Source organism: Myotis nattereri (genome assembly GCF_964212035.1).
Source record: "Myotis nattereri genome assembly, chromosome: 9".
Classification (NCBI taxonomy): domain Eukaryota; kingdom Metazoa; phylum Chordata; class Mammalia; order Chiroptera; family Vespertilionidae; genus Myotis; species Myotis nattereri.
Window position 1 is genome coordinate 5,605,106 of NC_138084.1, and position 19,772 is coordinate 5,624,877.

Below are 19,772 nucleotides of genomic sequence, written 5' to 3' on the forward strand. Positions count from 1 at the left end.
CAAATCAAACTATGAGATTTAAATTCATGCCAATGAAAATCTCAACAGGACTTTGAAATGAAAACTGACAATCCACTCTAAAGTTCTTATGTCAGAAAAGACATGAAACTATGAAATGTTCCAGGAACAGGGGCAGGGGTGAGGGAGCTGTATCAATCACGCTACAGAATGTGTTCTGTACACAGATAAACATGGCAGATTAGAAATTCCAAGGAGATCCACATATATGCAGGAATAGAGTTTATTTTAAAAGGTATCCTAAAGCAATAAGGAAAGAATGAACCATTCAATACATGATAGAGGGACAAGTGGCCACAACTTTAGGGGAAAAAGTTAGCTATCTCCCATAAAAAATAAACTTCAAACGAATTAATACATGTATCTACCTCATCTGATGTTTACTCTTTGTGTGTATATATACATTTTTTCATTCTTTTTTAAAACGTATTTTTATTGATTTCAGAGAAGGGAGAGGGAGAGATAGAAACATCAATGATGAGAATCATTGATTGGCTGCCTCCTGTATGCCCCACACTGGGGATCGAGCCCACAACTCAGTCATGTGCCCTTGACTTGAATCGAACCTTGGGCCCTTCAGCCTATAGACTGATGCTCTATCCACTGAGCCAAACCATCTAGGGCTCTCTCTCTATATATATATTTTTAAACATCTGTATGTACACATACACAAATACATACATATGTGTATATATTTAAAGCTAGACTAAGCAACATAATAGAAAGTGAGGAGAGGAGCAGATACATGTGGAAAGGTTGAAGTCCCATTGGATTACAATGGAAAGTAAAAAAGACAGGAAGATCCATGAAGACATTGTAGGGTTGGTAAAGGGGAGGTGTGAATTCTCACCAAGGGCCTACTATTTCTTATTTTCTTTAGAAAAATAAATAAATAATAAATGTGTGTGTGTGTGTATTAGTGGCCCGGTGCACAGATTTGTGCACATTGAAAGGAAATTAATTAGAAGAAATATGTTAATATTGCTATTAACGTATTTCTCAGGTACTTCACCCAAGAACCGCTGCTGCCAAATCACCACAGCTGGCAGTTCCTATGTTGAGCGTCTGCCCCCTGATGGTCAGTGCATGTCATACCTACTGGCTGGTTGAATGGTCGCTTAGCCTTTTATATGTATAGATACATATAGTTTTATTGATTTTTAGAGAGAGGGGAGAAAGAAACATCCATGTGAGAAACATGGATCAGTTGGGATTGAGGGAGGAAACCTTAGCTCCCTCAATCCCTGACTGGGGATCAAACCTGCCCCATGGGTATGTATCCTGACCAAGAATTCAATCCACACCTTTGGTGTATGGCACACCAACCACCTGAGCCACACCAGTCAGGGTGGCCTACTATTTCTAATGAAGTATAAGCTGTGGTAACTAGCAGGGGAAGAGGGAATAGGTAGACAAGATAAGAAGTTTCAAAATGCACCCCAGAGTTGATCTGCTAGGCAGTGCTGAGGGTTTGTTTGAGGTTTACAATTATAAATTTAAGGTAAAACAAGTGAGCCCAGTTGGTGGTTTTCTCTAATAGTTACAGGCACAGAGGTGAATGATTGGATTGGCTGGGGTTAGGTTTTAGTAGCTGAATACAATGAAGGAAGACAAGGGAGTGAAGGGTGTGGGCCATGGAATCCAAGTTGCAGAAGGAGGAAAGCAAAGATAGAATGGTGGGAATGTGGTGGAGCTGGAGGATGAAAATAAAGAATTTCTGCAGAAGGGGTAGTTGAGCAAGTAAATAAGTAAGCCAGAAGGCGGTGATTGTACAGGTATTTGACTTCTAAAGGTACTACAATTTCTACTGCTATCAGGGGTCCAGGGAGTAGAGATGTAGGCAGCAGGCCTGGAACAGAAGACCCGCATTAGTGATGGGGATTATCAAGGAACTAAAGAGCCACAGTGCTGAGCAGGCCCATCCATGGGATGTAGAAAATGACTAAGCAGAGGTAAAAGACTCTAAGCCAGGAGATGAACTCTTCTAGTCTGAGGAGAGACTACAAGGTCAACGCCAGCAACGAGGAGTAACGTATAGCCAGAGGTTAAAAAAAAAGAGAGAGAGATAAGTAGGATGATGTGTTTTACAAGAGGGCTGAGGAATGATGGGCTAAGTTGCCACAAGGGTCCAGCAACCAGGGGATGCACACAGCAGCAGGGAGGCGGGCACTCCTGCAGGCATGGTGACTAGAAACGCAGGGAAAGGAGCTCACGAGGTATATGAAATTCATCCTGAGTGTTTCTTAGAGGCAACGGGGGACTAGTCCTATGGCTGTGATCCTGAAAGCCTGAATCAGGATTGGCTGCGAGCAGGCAATAAAGTGGGACTGTTCCCGCTTATCAAGTACATGCGAGGAGGGACAGCACAGGGCCCGCCACTGACTAAGTGCCCAATGAGAGAGAGAGAGAGAGAGAGAGGGAGAGGGAGAGCCTAGGAAACCTTAGCTCCCTCAATTTGAATTCATTCAAAATGTCCAGCCAGTCCCTATTTCCTGCCCATGAGACCTACCAAGGAGCAGTTTTTAACTGTACCACCGGTCCCTTCTCCCTCCAGAGAGCCACTCGGACACGAGCACAAGTCACCACCCACCAGGGGTTTAATTCTCCTGGGTCAGAAGGTCAGTTCAGAGAGGATCCTGCCTTGTCCCCACTGGGGGGAAGATCTGCAGAGCACCCTGGAGGTGTCCAAGGTCAGAGGGGAAAGTGGGCCCTGCGGCCTCAGGCCGTCTCCTCCTCCTCGCTCTCCTCCTCGCTCTCGTGATACTGTCTACGATTGGTGTTAACAAAGAGGTCGGAGTCATCTTCGGAGCTGGACTCTTCTCCCGAGGACTGCGGCTCGGCTGGGAGTTCTGGCTGAGTTGGTCTTCATGGGGGAAAAGGACAGAGTTAGCCCAGTGCCTTCTGGGAAAGCAAGATCTGCAAACGAAAATCCCCACAAAAAGGAGGACCCTATGGCCACCCCCAGCCCCACCCTCAAAGGTTTACTAGAGCCACTGGTTTTAATAATAAGTGTTCTACTTACCAACATGCAATGGACCCACATTGCATACAAATACTATACTAAGCAATTTTATAAGCATTCGCTCCTTTAATCCTCACAAGGCCCCTATGTCACAGGTGAGGAAACGCAGGCTTAAGAGATGAAGTAACCCGTGCACAGTCCCCAATTTATGTGGCAAAGCCAGGATTTTAACCCACAGAATTTTTTTTTTTTTTAATATATTTTATTGATTTTTTACAGAGAGGAAGGGAGAGAGATAGAGAGCTAGAAACATCGATGAGAGAGAAACATCGATCAGCTGCCTCCTGCACATCTCCCACTGGGGACGTGCCCGCAACCCAGGTACATGCCCTTGACCGGAATCGAACCTGGGACCTTTCAGTCCGCAGGCCGACGCTCTATCCACTGAGCCAAACCGGTCTCGGCTTTAACCCACAGAATTTATCCACACACGTAGAACCACATATTGAGGAGCTCTCCCCAGGGAGAAAGACAGGCTCTATTTCCCCAAGGCACGAAAGCTCGAACCCCCTTTTCCTGTCTTCTCTACCCTAAGGCTTGAACCTCACCTGTTCCTGTTGTTATTGTGTTTCTCAGCCACCTCAAAGGCCTCAGGCCTGTATCAGGAGAAAAGCCAGGGTCAGAAAGAACAGAGAAATCTCTCAGCATAAAAGCTGTTCCCAGCTGTCCCTGCCTGGGATGCTATGATCTTTCCGCCCCTAATTTCACAGCTAAGTCAATCCCTCCCGGGAATCTTGCAGCCAATGACCCAGGGGACCACCTACCAGAGCCCATCCTTCTGCAGAGAGCGCACATGGTCTTTGCAGAGCACGAAGGAGATCTCAGCCTTCACCTTTTCTCCCTCTTCGATAGGGTCAACGATGAGAAAGTCCCCTGTAGGCAGAGAGGAGAGGCCAGTCAGTCCAGCTTGCAGGGGCGGAAGCCAAGGCCGCAGGAAATGGTTCTAGCTCCTGGAGAGCTGCCCCGCTCACCTCTCTTGATCCAGATGTTCTTGCGGTATTTGGAGGGCATGCTTACCAGGAAGCGCTGCCCCTGGGCTGTCTCCACTTCATGCAGATTGTTCCCTGGGGTCCTGAGTACCTGGTCCGGGAGAGCGAGAACCAGTTGGCCTCATCAGCCACCTCAAAGACCCACTGAGCTGGCTGCCCTCTCCCCCACCCCAGGGCTCCAACAGGAGTGGAGGGGTCGGGGCAGAGCAGCTTATGCCCAATGCTACTCGCCTTCACGATCTGCTGGTGGTCAGAGGGCACCATATGCTCCCCCAGCACCTCCTTCACCACATGCTTCCTCTTGGTGGCCTGAGACATGCCGGTCCTGTTCCAGGGTGGTGAGAGGCAGCGGCTGTTCCCCTCTCCTGAGTTCCTCGGATGGCGGGATCAGAACCCAGGACTGTTTTGAAGATGGGCTGGGACCTTTTACTGAGGAGTGGCTGTGTCCTGGTTAAGAACGTGGCTCTAAAATCTAATTGCGTGGATTGAAATCTTAGTTTGACTATTTCCTGTGAACAAAAAAAAAGGGGGTTGTATGGAAAGTGACCTCACAAGGTGATCTGATAATAAATTCCTAACTGGGCAGGTCATGGTGGGTAGTCACGCCCCACGCCTGTAACTTTTATTAATTTTAGGGAGAGAAGGAAGAGATAAATGGCGATTTGTTGTTCCACCTAGCTGTGTGCTCATCGGTCGCCTCTTGCATGGGCCCTGACTGGAGATCAAACCCACTCTCTTGGTGTGTCCGAACGACGCTGTAACCAACTGAACTACCCGGCCAGGGCCCAGGCCTATATCTTCTTTAATGGAAGGTTTTTAAGTCCTGACCCTCAAGAGTGCATATAATCTCATTAACGATCCTGTAACCCAATCCCCACCTTGCTTTCTCCCACCCTTTTGTAATCTTCCTTAGCTTCATCCTTAAGTTCAAATTTATAAGTGAAACTGCAAAACTATTAACTTCCGGAGGGTTTTAAGATCTTGCTCCCTGGCATCTGCTGTCAGTTTGGCTCAAATAAATGCTTATAAAAATTCTCCACAGGTTTGGAAGTTTTTAGGTTGACAATCCTTACTGTTCAATTCTCTAGGCCTCCGAGAAAAATAACAGCTAACCCAGAACATTTATTAGGATGAGAGGATGTAAGCAAAGGACTCAGAGCAGCGTATGGCACATAAAAATAACTCATGTTACCTTAAGTACTGGCATAACATAAAAACTAAATAAATCATCCTGGCAATCGCTCAGGAAGAGATAAACTAAGCGGTGTCGTCCTCGATATGCGTGTACACCCCAGTGCAGCTCAGCCACACAACACAGGTGCTCGCCACCTCCACACAATACAGGCAGAGCCAGAGAGGGCAGCGCCGCCAAGGTCCGAGCCAGGAACGCCTCCATCAAAGGGCGAGGGGAGCGGTCTCGGTCCAGGGCACCTGCTATCTTTCAGACGAGTTCTGAGATGACAAGGATGGCACCGCCAACACCGGCGGTTTACCAAGGAAAACTCGGAAGTGCTACTTCCGGTTGTTTTCTGCCTTCCTCCCCTATCCCGGAGGAAAGACGCCGAGAGAGACCCACGCCTACCTGCTGGCCCTCTCCTCCCAACGGCGCCGCTGGGACGATCCCGTTCGTTCTCGAGGCTGGACGCAGGGAGTGGCTGGTCCACGACTCACTTCGCGGCTGAGCCGATGAAAGCACAGAAAATGAACCTGCCGGTGCGCTAGACGGCGGAGTTTGCTAGGACTCAGGTCTTCAGCGTCTCCGGTTCCTGCCCGACTCCTAAAAGCCCGGCACGGTTCGGCCTGAGTCGGACCCTTCCAAGAGCAGTACTTCCGGCGCTCTGCCGTAGGCCTCCGGCCACCCTCCTCCTTTTTTGTCCGTCCCTCTAACTCTTCCTGCCGCCAAGTGGGCCAACGTTGGGTCCTTGAGTTCCGGATGCCGTGCAGCGGGGAAAAAAAGTTTTCTTCACCGAGGCCTCTGCTCTGAGACCGGAAATGCTGCCCGAGAAGAGAAATCAAACAAGGCAGCCGGCTTCCTGCGAGTCGACCGAAAAGGAGCGTCTATTAAGGTTGAAGTGGAGGTCCAGAGCGCCTCAACTCTATGGCTCTAAGCAGCTAGAAGTGCCAAATTTAATTTTTTTAGGCGGCTCTTGAGGCGACCCGGAAGCGGAAGTGGGAGAAAGTTCTAGTGGGTTGAGGTATCGGCGGGAGCAGCCGGCGGCGGCGGGAGGAGCCGTTACGGGAGCTGGAACTGCCGGTGAGCGCCAGCCGCGGAGCAGGGCCCAGCCTGGGAAACAGAGGAGGTGCACGGAGGAGGCGGGAGGGGTCGCAAGCGGTGCAGCCGGCTGGAGCCTGCGCCCTTGGAGAGGGCTTGGCGGCAGGACGCGGCGCGTGGGTGCGGCGGCGCGTGGAGGGGGCGGGGCGGCGCGCTGGGGGCGGGGCTGGCGGGCGCGGCGGGGCCGGGCGTGCACCCGGCGGGGCGGGGAGCTGGTGCGCGCTGCGGCCGGCGCCTGTGAGCAGCCGGGCGGCGGGGGGGCGGAGGGACCCTTTGTGTGCTTTTCGTGCCCTGTGGCCGTCCGTTCCGGCGTCAGTGTCCTCATTTCCCAGCCAAGGTCGCAGAGGGAGTGACACCTTCGGGGCGAGCCGGCTGCTGAAGGGGGACTCTCCCGCTGCCCCGCGCGCGCCCCCTCAGAGGCAGGAAAGCCTTTCCTCTGGGGCGACTCACCAAAACACTTCCCGCAGGCAGGGGAGGGGTGCTCTCTCGAAGAGTGGGAGACGGGGGAAGACTCTTCTTGGCCCTCCGTTTTCTTACCCGTGAAGTGAGGGGAATCGAGTAATCCACCGTATGGCTGGCTGGACGTTCTCTCTCTCTCTCTTTTTTTTTTAAATATATTTTATTGATTTTTTACAGAGAGGAAGGGAGAGAGAGAGTTAGAAACATCGATCAGCTGCCTCCTGCACACTCCTTACTGGGCATGTGCCCGCAGCCAAGGTACATGCCCTTGACCGGAATCGAACCCGGGACCCTTCAGCCCGCAGGCCGACGCTCTATCCACTGAGCCACACCAGTCAGGGCTGAACGTTCTCCTAATAGGAGACCTGGGCCAGTGGGCCCTCGGCCTCTCCGGGTTTTCAGCCCTAACCTACCTTTCCTTGGGATTCCCAGGTTAATCCTGAGCAAGATGACAACCTCCCAAAAGCACCGAGACTTCGTGGCAGAGCCCATGGGGGAAAAGCCAGTGGGGAGCCTGGCCGGGATCGGCGAAGTCCTGGGCAAGAAGCTGGAGGAAAGGGGCTTTGACAAGGTGTGGGAGGCCGCGTGCCCCTGGGAGAGGGCGGGCTGGGGGGGGGGCGGGAGGGAGGACAGTGAGGTGCCCGCAGGGGTGGGCAGTGGCATAGAATCTGCGGAGGGAGCCGGGGCCTGCCCTTCCTCCTAGGCCAGCGGTCGGCAAGCTCATTAGTCCGCAGAGCCAAATGTCAACAGTGCAGCGACTGAAATTTCTTTTGGGAGCCAAATTTTTAAACTTGAACTGTATAGGTGGGTACATTGTCATTAACTTCATTAGGGTCCTCCCAAGCTGGCCTTTGCCAAAAACGTCCACCCCAGCGAACGTACCCCCACTTCTTTTAATGCCACTTCAAAATAGACTCGCCCAGGCCGAAAACCGGCTTCTGCCATGGGCCACGAAGTTTCAATCGCACTGTACGTGTGCGCCCGCACGTGGTATTTGTGGAAGAGCCACACTCAAAGGGCCAAAGAGCCGCGTGTGGCTCGCAGACGCGGTTTGCCGACCACTGTCCTGGGCTCATGGGGTTTGAAGGCCACACACGTGGCCTCACTGTCTTGTTTCACGATCACTGAGCAGCTTGCCCCGTGCGTTGCCTGTTTTGCAGGCTTACGTGGTCCTTGGCCAGTTTCTGGTGCTGAAGAAAGACGAAGACCTCTTCCGGGAATGGCTAAAGGACACGTGTGGCGCCAATGCCAAGCAGTCCCGGGACTGCTTTGGGTGCCTTCGAGAGTGGTGTGACGCCTTCTTGTGATGCTCTCTGGGGAGCCCCCCGTCCCTAACGCCAGCCTTGAGTCTTCAGAGTTTGCAGCTGAGTGGGGGCTACTCCCTTGTCCTCTACCAAGGAAGCGATTGCTGTCTGCTCACCACCGATGTCCGGGTCTCGGGGGGAGTTCTCTCCCCTCACCATTTCAACTTTTTTGGAATTCTCACTCTTGCATGCATCTCCCTCCTCTTTCCCCTGCCAGTTTCAGGTCAATAATCAGCTTTGCTGAGTGGATTTCTGGCCCCTACCCTCCCCCTGGTCTGTTTAATGACGTTTGGCTTCTCTTTTGGCAAAATAGTCACTGTCCATATAAAGTTTTTTAAATCAATAAAGTCAGTGGCCTTCCAATACTGGGCTGTGTGGTTTGAAAGCAGGTGGGCTGGGAGTCGCCACTTTCCCAGGGACTGATCAGGTCTGCGTACCTCTTATCAGTGCAGATCGAAACTGGCAGCTTCCTCCTCCAGAGGACAGCCACCCTCGTCACGCAAGCCTCGGACAGGTGCCTTGGGGTGTTTCAGTCCCTCAGTAACGTGGGAGCGTGTGGGCTGCTCCCTTCCTGGATCCAGATGGGCTGTGGTGTTCCAGATGTCGATTGAGTCAACAGCTGGGCTAGGCAGCACCTGGCGGAAAAGTCAGTGGGAGTCAGAGGTATTAGGAAGAGGGGGAGCCGATACGGGTAGAAGTTCACGGGTTAATCACGGCGTCCTGGCCTCTGGAGGAGTGGGCGGGGCTCCACCCTCTGGCCTGCTCTCAGGGAGGCGAAGACCACGGGTCGCAGAGCGGGCGGGCTGTGAGTTACACGCTGGTGCCCTTCCATCCTGTTCTCGAACACTGTGAACCAGGCCCACAGCTCAGATTTTTCCAACCACTCTTTCTTCCACAATAAGTAGCTGTTGTCTCTTTCACGGATCGGGGGAAACCAGGGCTCAGAGAGACTAATATGTTCATGGACGTACTGGTAGGAAGTACCCAGACTGGCCCTCAAAACCATTTGGATCCCCATGTACCAGAGAGCCCTGTGTTTCTTGGCCATGTCACTCAGCCTCTCTGAGCCTCAGTTTCCCCACTTGGAAAAGGAGATTGTGGTAATGACCCGATGGCATGCTAGCTGTGCAGCACCCAGCCCTGCTCGACTTTCTCCTTCAGGAGAACAGGAGAAACTGTTGCTTCCAGAATTTTCCTCAGTGCGTCACTCAGGTTCCTGAGTCTCATGTCGTCAGAATGAGCACTGAACTCAGTGCACGATCAAGCAGTTGGAGTTTATTGAAAAGAGCTTGTGCACGAGTGAGTTGAGCAGAAAAGAGGAGTCGAGCCCCAGAGGGGTCCTTGTGGATGGCTAATGTAGGGGCCTTGGCGTGGGTACAGGGCTGGGGAATGAGGATGAGGCACTTGTCCCACCATTGTCACCTGGCAACGGTTGATTCCAAGGTATTTTCGGGGTCAGTGGACCACTCGAAGGGCCTATAAAATAATGCTTATGCAGATATTCTAGTTACCATTTGACAGAACAATTATTTTGCAGGATACGATATCCAGAAAGGATGTTATAGCACTTGATACTAACCGAGTTTTCTGCCCGAGCCTTGTGTCAAAGGTTCATGGTGTGATTGCTGGGTCAAAGTGCAATATTAAAAAAAAAAAAAAGAGCCGTGAGTATATATTTTTAAAATATATTTTTATTGATTTCAGAAAGGGAGAGGGAGAGAGAGAAACATCAATGATGAGAGAGAATCTGATAGGCTGCCTCCTGCACATCCCCCCTACTGGGATCGAGCCTACAACCTGGGCTTGTGCCCTAGACCGGAATTGAACCTGGGACCCTTCAGTCCACAGGCCGACACTCTATCCACTGAACCAAACCGGCTAGGGTAAGCCATGAATATTTTAAGCGCAGTGTGTTAAGACATACTCTGAGTTATATAACTCAGTGGCACAACTGGAGGGAACCCCACCCCCCCCCCCAAAAAAAAGAAAAGAAAACCCCACTATTCTTTCCTTTAAGGGTGTGGTTTGGTTAATTTGAACCATGGAATTTTACTGAAAGCAAGGAGTAATGGGCCTCTAAGATGAGTTCTTTCTGTCAAAACAGAGTCCAGATGTTACCCCCTCTGCTGTCACAAGAGGACTTACAGTCTGGTCAGGAGAGATGGACAGATATTACATACTAAAATGGATAATATGAGAAGAGTTTCATGATCTCAGGGAAAATTTAAGAAGTGAAAGTTGGTCAACTCCATTAATAGAAACTGTTCATCTAAAAATACTGTAAACAGTGAAGGGCAAGACGAAGCCAAGTGGGAAAGGATATTTGCAGCGCGTAAACGAAAGGGCTTTCCCCAGGGCACAGACTAAACTGCAGTGAAGAAAAGCAAATGGCCCGCCAGCGTGGCTCGGGCTGAGCGCCAACCTATGAACCAGGAGGTCACAGTTCGATTCCCGGTCAGGGCACATGCCTGGGTTGCAGGCTTGATCCCCAGTGGGGGCCTGCGGGAGGCAGCCCATCAGTGATTCTCATCATTGATGTTCTATCTCTCCCTCTCCCTTCCTCTCTGAAATCAATAAAAATATATTGAAAGGCAGCCCTGAGGGATACCCACATGATGAATAAACCCATGGAAAGGCGTTTACACTTGGAGTCAGAAATACAAGTGAGATGCTATTTTGCTAAACTGGATTAGCAAAAATTTTGAAGTCAGACCTTACCAAGGGCTGATGAGGGAATGGAACAACAGGAGCTGATACCCAGCTGGCGGGGATGGAAAGACAGTTGGGGAAAGACAGGAGTTTTCTAGTAAAACGAAACCCACCCTGTGGTCCAGCTCTCCCGGCTCTCCCGGCTCTCCCGGCTCTCCCGGGGGCTAGGACCAGGGACTCCCACACCTGGGAACCCGGACAGCAGCTTTGTGTTTAACAGCCCCCAACGGAGCAGCTAATGGCTGTCAGTACCAGCGAACATGAACTCGCTGTGTCCAAGGGTAGAATCTCAAAACCAAGCAAACAATGGAAACATCCAGTAATGCGACTCCATTCTTGTAAAGTTAAGTAAATTCTTGCTTGGGAATCTCTGCCTCGGTGGTAAAACTAGAAAAAAGCTTATTGCAAAAATCAACAGTGATCACCTTTGGGGGCAGGTGGGTGTGATGAATAGGAAGCCTGCGGGTGGGAGTGGCGGGTTCCACTGCAGACCTGTGTGGTGGTAATACCGGCATTGGCTAACGATTTGTTCAAGGGAGCAGAGACGCTCTGTGTACTTTTCTGTGCGTTAGCTGCACCGCGGAACAGCAGAGGAAAAGGGGAACAAAGATCCAGACCCGGGGGAAGAGCGACTATGCGAGTAGTTGGAAGCTATGGTGGTTGGTAGGGGTGAGGGCTCGGTGCAGGGCTGGCTCTGGGAAGTGTGAGCGGCCCCTTGGAAAGTCACCAGGAGGCCAGAGCAGGGCCCGGCTCGTGTTACAGGCCACTCGGGAGGTGCCAGTCTGAAGCCCAGACTGAGGTGGTCACGCGGGCTGGCCCAGGAGTTCCAGGCCATACTGTGTTTCTGCTGTTTTCCTGATGCGTCCAGGGACCCCCAACCCTTGTGCTGTGAGGCTGCCACGCGGGCCTGGAGCGCCCAGCAGGGCCACAGCCTCCCCCACCTCAGCCCAGCCTGCCAGAGCGTTGGCCCTCCGAGGTGATGGAGACCGGCTCTTCCCTCAACCCTTCCCGGGGCCCTTCGCACGCTGCCTGCCCGGTTTGCCGCCCGCCCGTGGCTCTGGCACTGGGGCCTCAGCAGAAATCAGTGGGATGTGCGGCTGCTCTGCTGCTTTCTGCTTCCTCGTGGGCTCTTGCCCTCCTTGCCCACAGGCTCTGTCTCTGAGGGGCCGGAGCCTGCTCTCACCTCTCCCTGGGACTGGGCAGGACCTGCGGCAGGTGGGAAAGGCCCACGCTCCTTATCTGGGTCCCTTCCCACACAGCTTCCCGGATCCGTCCTGGAGCAGCAGGAGACACAGGGCGTCTAGAACGTACGCTGGGACTGGCCTTTCAGAAACCAGCCCCAACTCAGCCAGCGTGACAAAAGGCTCCAGGCCTGGGCTGTTGGAGAAAACAGGCCGAGGTGGGGATGGGTAGCAGTCAGGTTATCTAAATGTCAGCCCACATTGCCCAACAGGACGTGCTTTGTTGGCGAGCATGGGTGGGCCTGGGTGTCAGCAAATGCTGACTCACTCTTTGTCCCAGCCACCCCTGCTGCAGCTGCACCCAGCCAGAGCTTGACCCCCTCAGCCAGTCTAGTCCTGAGGACTCAGATTGGGCCCAACCATGCACACTGGGGTCCTGCAGGAATCCTGCTGGCCCTGGAAAGGAAACGGGGAGGCTACAGGATGAACCCAAGCCCAAGACATCTGCCCGGTGGCAGCCCCGATAGTGTGAAAAGCTCACAGTATGTGTTCTCCACTGTCAACCCCCCTTCCTCATCGCCTCCTCCCTGCGGGGACCCAGGGCTCTGTCCACTGTTACTCCTCACCTTGACTGGTGGTGCCTGAAAGAGCCGGGTGGGCCCAGTTCTGGTCTCGGTTCCTCCTCTGTCTGCTGTGTGGCCTGCAGCGAGGTGCCTTGCTGCCCTGAGCTCGCTCCCCTCAGCTGCGCAGGACGGTGACGGTTCAACCAGCCAATGGATGGAAGCCCCTGCACCAGGGGAGTTTAATCGCTGTTGGCTCACAGCTTTCCTGCCGTGGGCTCCTTTCCAGGATGCGGTCCGACAGGGAAAGGGGAGCAGAGCCCTGGGGAGGGGAGAATAAAGGGTGAGGGTTCAATGAGGGTTTGGGGGCACAGAATGAAGGCCTGATCCCAGGGTGAAGGGAATGGCAAGGGTCCATCCTGGGCAGTGAGACCCACTGTCTAGGGGTGAGAGAGTGGTGCCACGGGCAGCCGCGATTGGGATGTCTGGGCCACTGCAAAACTGGAGGCTGTGCCCTGCGGCCAGTGGGGATGGCCAACCCCGACCAAGCTCACACCTGGCTCAGGCCCCTTCTGGAAGCCAGAGTGGTCCAGACAGGGTGGAGTCCAGGCTATGGGCTCTTCTCCAGATGAGACTCAGCCCTGGGACATCCTCCCGGGTACCCCACCTCCAGGGGTGCTCCCCTGCACAGCAGACCTCATATTCTGGTGGAGCCGTCCAGGATTCACTCGTGGATGCTGACACAGGTGGCACCTCAGACTCCACCACTGACCCTCCCCCCTGACCCCCCATTTCTTCCTTCTAGAAAGAGGACATATTCACTGCCTCTGCAGAACTGTTACGATGAATGAACAAGAGTCCCTGGCACGTAGCGAGGACCCAGTAGTTGTTAACTTCTCTTCCCCCATCCTTTCCCCCACTACCTCTTCCAAGCCCCAATTAAGATCCTTGGCCCTAAGCACTGACCAGATCTTAGTGTCCTAAGGCAAAAGGCCTGCTTCCCCCCAGCAACATGATTACGCTGCGGGTAGCTGCCTGACCTTAAACAGGTGTCCTGACCCCGGATTAACTGTCTTCGTCTGCAGAATGAGGGTGATGCTTACTGCTTTGTGGCTGTGAGAACAGTCCAGTGGGTGAAAGGTTTGGCCATTGTTAGGTTGGGGGTACATCGGAGGAGTGAGTGACAGGTAAGGTAGGGGCAAGTGAGCTGGGGACTGGGCCTTGGCTGATGCTCCAGGGAGCTGTTGTGGGTAAGCGTGGTCATGGCTGAACCTGATGTAACAGGAGGGCAGACCTGCCAGAGCCTGAGAAGGCTCCTGGCCCCTTGGGGCTGCCTCTCCTCCCTCTCCCTGTGTTGCTGTCCTGTGTTTACTCTCCCCGCTCCCGGCTTCTCTCAGGTCAGGTTCCAGCCTGGCCTTGGCCTCCTCATCAAGCCAGCCAGCTTTCCCACAAACTTCGATCTGTCTCTTTAAGGCAGACACCTGAGCCCACAACAAACTTGAGACAGCTCCTTGGAATCCCAAGATTGTTTTCACACCTGGGCTGAGGGGGTGGGGTAGCAGCTGGACTGGGCAGTGACCACACTGGTCCTGGGGAATGCTGGGTGCTGACTCATTCCTCACAGTACACTTGACCCTTGAACAAGTTGGGGTTAGGAACAGTGACAATCCCCCGTTAAAAATCTATCTCTACAGAAAGGATATATGCACCCCCATGTTCATAGCAGTGCAATTTACAATAGCTAAGATTTGGGAACTGCCTAAGTGCCCATCAGCAGATGAGTGGATAAAAAACGTGTGGTACATCTACACCATGGGATACTATGTGGCAATAAACAAGAAAACGCTTACCATTTGCAACAGCATGGATGGACCTGGAGAGTGTTATGCTGAGGGAAATATGCCAGTCGGAGAAAGATATGTATCACATGATCTCACTCTTTTTAAAAATATATATATATTTTATTGATATTTTACGGAGAGGAAGGGAGAGGGATAGAGTTAGAACAGCCATGGGCAAACTACGGCCCGCGGGCCGGATGCGGCCCGTTTGAAATGAATAAAACTAAAAAAAAAAAGACCGTACCCTTTTATGTAATGATGTTTACTTTGAATTTATATTAGTTCACACAAACACTCCATCCATGCTTTTGTTCCGGCCCTCCGGTCCAGTTTAAGAACCCATTGTGGCCCTCGAGTCAAGAAGTTTGCCCACCCCTGAGTTAGAAACATCGATCAGCTGCCTCCTGCACACTCCCTACTTGGGATGTGCCCGCAACCAAGGTACATGCCCTTGACCAGAATCGAACCTGGGACCTTTCAGATCGCAGACCAACGCTCTATCCACTGAGCCAAACCAGTTAGGGCTGATCTCACTCTTATGTGGAATCTAATGAACCAAATAAACTGATGATCAAAAATAGACCCAGAGACATAGAAACATGAACAGACTGTTGAACCTCAGAGGGAAGAAGGGGAGGGTGGGTGGGAAGAGATCAACCAAGGACCTTGTATGCATATATGCATCACCCAGAGATACAGACTGTGGGGTGGTGAGGCCTTTGAAGGGGGGATGGGGTGGGCTGGAAGAGGTTAATGGGGGGAAAAGGAGGACCTATATAATACTTCCAACAATAAAGATTTTTTAAAAAAAGAATATGACTCTGACTTTCCCAAATAATAGCTCACTATTGACCAGAAGCCATTAACATAAACACTCCATTAACACATATTTTGTTTATACATATATAGTGCTATATTCTTACACTTGAGAAATTTCCCTGAGAAAACATGTTAAGAAAATCATAAGAGAAAATACATTTACAGTATTTATTGAAAAATATCCATGTGTAAGTGGACTCATGCAATTCAAACCCAAGTCATTCAAGGGTCAACTCTAATTACCACTTATTAAGCACCAACTGTCTGTCACATACTATCTCTTCCAAGACTCAGTTAAGATCCTGGACCCTAAGCACTGACCAAATCTTAGTGTCCTAAGGGCAAAAGGCCTGCTTCCCCCCAGCAATGCACAGACTGTACTGATTGCTGTAATACAGAGGAAGAATCTCAACAAAATCCAGACTTCTCCCATGGTCGCTTCAGTGTTTTTTATGCATTATCAGCTTACTCCTCCCAAGAGTTACAGTGCCCTGTTTTGCTGGTACCTCCAGCACACGCTCAGCTTGCCTATGGGTGACCCGGCCTGAGGCCATTAATAGAATAGCCTTAGAAGATAATTGTCCCCTTTCTTAAGATGAGGACACAGGCTCTCAGAGCTCCAGGGACTTGTCCAAAGTCACCCAGTTAGTCACTGGCAGAGCTGGTATGACATACACCCCTCCTGGCCAATTCTCATCCTTTGGTCTCAGTTTGGCTTAAGAACAAAGATTCGACAGCTTGCTGGGGGTCAAAAGCAGCATCACCATTTGTTATTCACCCGCTGGGGTCCTTGGGCAAGTCAGTTGCCTCCTGCCTCCTGCCTCCTGCCTCCTGCCTCCTGCCTCCTGCCTCCTGTTAAGTGGACATGTGGATCCCACTTCATGCTGGTTGTGAGGGCCACACAGCACGCAGCGCAGCCCAGCAAGGCCCCTACTTACCTGCTACTCATTAACATAGTGCCAGGCCTCTCCACGCACTTTACCTACGGAACCCTCACAGCACCCCTTTTCCAGAGGCGGAAACCCACGCAGCGAGAGGTCCAAGGTTACAGTTAGTAAATGGTGAGAGTGAGAGCTTGCTCATAGCGGTTGTTGGTATTTCACACTGGGTGGGCCTCCTGTGAACTGTCCGGATGGTGGCCCTTGCTGGGGGCTGCCACTGTCCCTTCCCTCGCAGGACTGGGTGTGCCCTGCAGGGCAGGGCAAGCGTGGGGTACACAGGTGCGCTGGGGCCTGTCTGCCGCTCCTGCTGGTGCTGGAAGGGGGCCCGGCCAGACGTCCCAGCCCCAGCGATCCCTCCCCCTCCCCAAGCGGGGGCGCACCGCGCCGAGGGGCGGGGCCGGGTGTGGTCGGGGCGGAGCCTGGGAGAACCGGAGCCCGTAAAAGCGGCGGAGCCACCTGGGTCAGGCATTGAGGACGATGGCGCAGCCAAACCTCTCGGTGGCGCTGGGCCTGGCCCTGCTCGCCTTCTGTCTGCTGGCGCTGCCCCGCGATGCCCGCGCCCGGCCCGGGGAGCGCATGGTAGGAGGAGTGACGGACCTGAAGCCCAGCGACCCGCAGGTGCAGAAGGCGGCCCAGGCGGCCGTGGCCAGCTACAACATGGGCAGCAACAGCCTCTACTACTTCCGAGACACGCGCATCCTCAAGGCGCAGAGTCAGGTGCGTCGGGGCTGGCGGGGCAGAGCGAGTGGGGCGCGCAGCCGGGCGCCAGATTGAGGAGGAGTCACAAGAGTAATCAGGATAGTTCACCAATATATTTTTAAAAATTGAATGAACGCCAAAATTTCACAATGAACCAAATATCTAAATTTCAAATAGAATCTACCCCTGACCTTGCTCAGCTACCTCACCAGCTTCACACCAGTCCCTTTCCTGCCCAGCTAATTGGGAAGGGAGGTGGGGGAGACGAGGCAGTGGGCTTCAGGATGGTGTGCCCTTGGGCAGCCTCCTGCCTGGCAGGGGGCCTCTGCCTCTCCCCCGGGGACCCCCTCCGGGATGCTCCTGCCCCAGGTCTGAATCCCCAGGCCAGTGTGCTGGTGCCCAGGGGAAGGGCATGGGAGATGGGAGGCGGTGAGAGAGGCGAGAGAGAGTGTCCCAGCACCCTGACCTGCCCCTGCCCTCCGTCCCAGCTGGTGGCGGGCATTAAGTACTACCTGACCGTGGAGATGGGGAGCACAGCCTGCCGCAAGAGCTCCGTGACCGGAGACCGCATGGACCTCACCACCTGCCCGCTGGCCGCAGGGGCACAGGAGGAGGTAAGAGCCCTGCACTCGGCCCTGCCCACCGGCACCCGGGCCCTCAGGTTGTCCAGCTTGAACTGGTCTGGCCGGCCAGACTGATGTCGGGCTGAACCCGTCCCTGCCTTCTGGGTGACTCAGCACCAGGTCAGGGTGGGGTGCAGAGGAGATGGGGGTTCCCCCTGGAGAGTTGACTGGGAAGATCTGGGACCTAGCTTTGTTGTCTCTTGGGCCAGTGACTGCCCCTCATGGTGGGCCAGCACTGACTGCCGGAGGAAGCAGGCCTGGGCCAGGCTCACCTCCCTCTCCCCCCACACTCTGTCTGCAGAAGCTGCGCTGCGACTTTGAGATCCTAGTGGTCCCCTGGGAGAACTCCTCCAGCCTCCTCAAGCACCACTGCGTGCCCGTGTAGGAGGCCCCTGCGGCCAGGGGAGCGGGGCCATCGGTGGAGGGCGCTTCAGGTCCATGGGCCACGTCTACTGCAATAAATCGCTAACACTGCTTCTGGCATCGGTCTCTTCTGAGTGCTTCACTCCTCCCTCTCCCTCGTCTTCCACTCCCACTCCTGGGAGCACCCCGCCCCCCTCCCCCAGCTGAGCTGCTGCCCCAGCCCAGACAGTGCCGAGAGGAACAGGGTTAGCCCCAAATCTGGGGTCCTCCCAACACCCAGCGTCACCGACGTAGAGGAGCAAAGCTCCAGGACCTCAGTGTTTCCAGAGTTAAGGCAGCGGAGACAGAGTCACAGGAGAGGGATGGTGCCCCCGAGAGGAAAGGGGAGTCGGTGAGTACTTTGCAGAGCACCTGAGCACTCCTCCCTCTCAGCCCCCTGGGTGGCATGGGGGCGGGGGCGGGGGGGGGGGGCAGCCAGCAGGGCCCCAGGACTCTGAGCTCCCAGGCTGTGAGACTTCTCTACCCACGTGTGGCCCAGAGACAGCTGAGCCCCTGCAGGCCGAGAGACCAGGACGGCTGGGACAGGGACCCCCAGGTACACATTGTGCCTTCCCTGAGCAGGATCCCGGGACGGGGCTGGACAAGGACCTCCAAGGGGCTGGGGTGAAATCTGCCTCCAGGAGGGAAGAGGGGCGGATACTGTTTAGAGCAAACGGAGTTGCAATATTTCATGCACACCTGAATTTGTAGCTACAAGTCATACTTCACACACACACACACACCAGAACTCCTTAGCACACCGGACAGAGAAACCCAAAACGCACCCTCGGATGTTCCTGGACACACCACACACACATCCAGAAAACCACTAACCGCCGGGCAACCCAGGAGCGCTCCCACCCAGAAACCACCCGGAGATGTACACACGGACCCCCACACACATAACCTCAGAGACCCACACGCTCCAACCCAGAGCGGTCCAACACCCACACCCAGGACAGGACGGGCAGTGCTTGGGTCCCTTGGGAGCACTAGTGTGGGCACCATCGGGCCCAGGCAGGACGGAGCGCAGTGGCTGTGGAGCGCGCCCCCTGCAGGCCAGGGCTCACACCGGCTGTGCCTGCCTGGTCCCCTGCCCAATGCTGGGACCTAGTGAGGAGCTGTCCCAGCTCCCAGGCCCTGCCCTCTGTCTCAGAGGTGGGGACGAGGAGGTGGTACGTAGACGTGACTCCCACATGGAAGGCTGAGGCGCTGAGGGCTGGGTTTGACAGGCGTTCGGGATGCCGGAGAAACTCCGTCCTGCAGCTGCTCCAGCCTGTCACACGCGGCAGCTCCGACAGCCCAGGGCCATGTGGTGGGGCTGCTGCTGGAGGGGCTCCCACGTGTCGCCAAGCAGGAGCTTCCTGCACGGGGCTGGCCCAGGGCAGGCGGCAGGAAATGCTTGTTGAATGAATGTGGGAGGTGGTGGAGTGAGGCGAGGCCTGGAGCTATCTGCCCGGTGGCCTCCCCATGCCCGGAATCTGTGCGCAAATCCCAGATGGCACTTCCCCTGCGCAGCCTCTTCCTGGGCCCTGAGCCAGCCGCGCCCTCGGCCAGGCCGAGAGGGGAGATGCTTCCTCTGTCCAGAGACCTGGAGCTTCGCCACGCTCACGCCCAGCTTAGAGGCACAGGTTTGGTTGGCAGAGCTGTCTGTCACCCTCAGCCTCGCCTCTGGAGTCCCACCCCTGACACCCTCCGCCTGTACTGCATGATGGCTTCACTGTGCTAGAGGGGGCGAAGATAGTGGAGAGGAGGGGGGAGTTGTAGATAGTGGAAGAGCCAGGGTGGGGCTTGTGTTCGACTCAGTGCTAGGTCTCCAGCACCCAGCGCCGGCCCAAGCGCGTGGGGACCTCTGGGTTCATGATACCCTCCTAAGGGACGCTAAAGGTGCCGGTGGCCTTCAATTCCTGAGCTCGGAGCCCCTGTTTCCGGA

The 19,772-nt window shown here is 54.1% G+C and overlaps 3 protein-coding genes across 4 annotated transcripts; 2 read left to right on the plus strand and 1 right to left on the minus strand.

Annotated features, from left to right (window-relative positions):
- Positions 1-231: 231 nt before the first annotated feature.
- On the minus strand, positions 232-6,129 carry EIF1AD (eukaryotic translation initiation factor 1A domain containing). Its single transcript, XM_081099044.1, has 6 exons — positions 5,612-6,129; positions 4,261-4,538; positions 4,012-4,120; positions 3,805-3,913; positions 3,589-3,636; positions 232-2,881 (listed from the first exon to the last, which is right to left on the minus strand). The coding sequence occupies exons 2-6, from the start codon at positions 4,345-4,347 to the stop codon at positions 2,737-2,739; spliced, it is 498 nt and encodes a 165-aa protein (XP_080955170.1). The 5' UTR covers positions 4,348-4,538; positions 5,612-6,129; the 3' UTR covers positions 232-2,736.
- BANF1 (barrier to autointegration nuclear assembly factor 1) lies at positions 5,787-8,427 on the plus strand. Of its 2 annotated transcripts, none has more exons than XM_081099045.1 (3): positions 5,787-6,283; positions 7,193-7,331; positions 7,921-8,427. In XM_081099045.1, exons 2-3 carry the CDS (start codon positions 7,209-7,211, stop codon positions 8,065-8,067), a joined length of 270 nt encoding a protein of 89 aa, XP_080955171.1. In that variant the 5' UTR covers positions 5,787-6,283; positions 7,193-7,208; the 3' UTR covers positions 8,068-8,427. The 2 variants fall into 2 exon arrangements, with proteins under 2 accessions (XP_080955171.1, XP_080955172.1); XM_081099046.1 differs by having other exon boundaries at positions 6,198-6,329.
- An 8,111-nt stretch (positions 8,428-16,538) lies between these two features.
- On the plus strand, positions 16,539-17,919 carry CST6 (cystatin E/M). The gene is made up of 3 exons (XM_081098068.1): positions 16,539-16,832; positions 17,303-17,428; positions 17,739-17,919. Exons 1-3 carry the CDS (start codon positions 16,593-16,595, stop codon positions 17,820-17,822), a joined length of 450 nt encoding a protein of 149 aa, XP_080954194.1. The 5' UTR covers positions 16,539-16,592; the 3' UTR covers positions 17,823-17,919.
- The last annotated feature ends 1,853 nt before the right edge of the window (positions 17,920-19,772 follow it).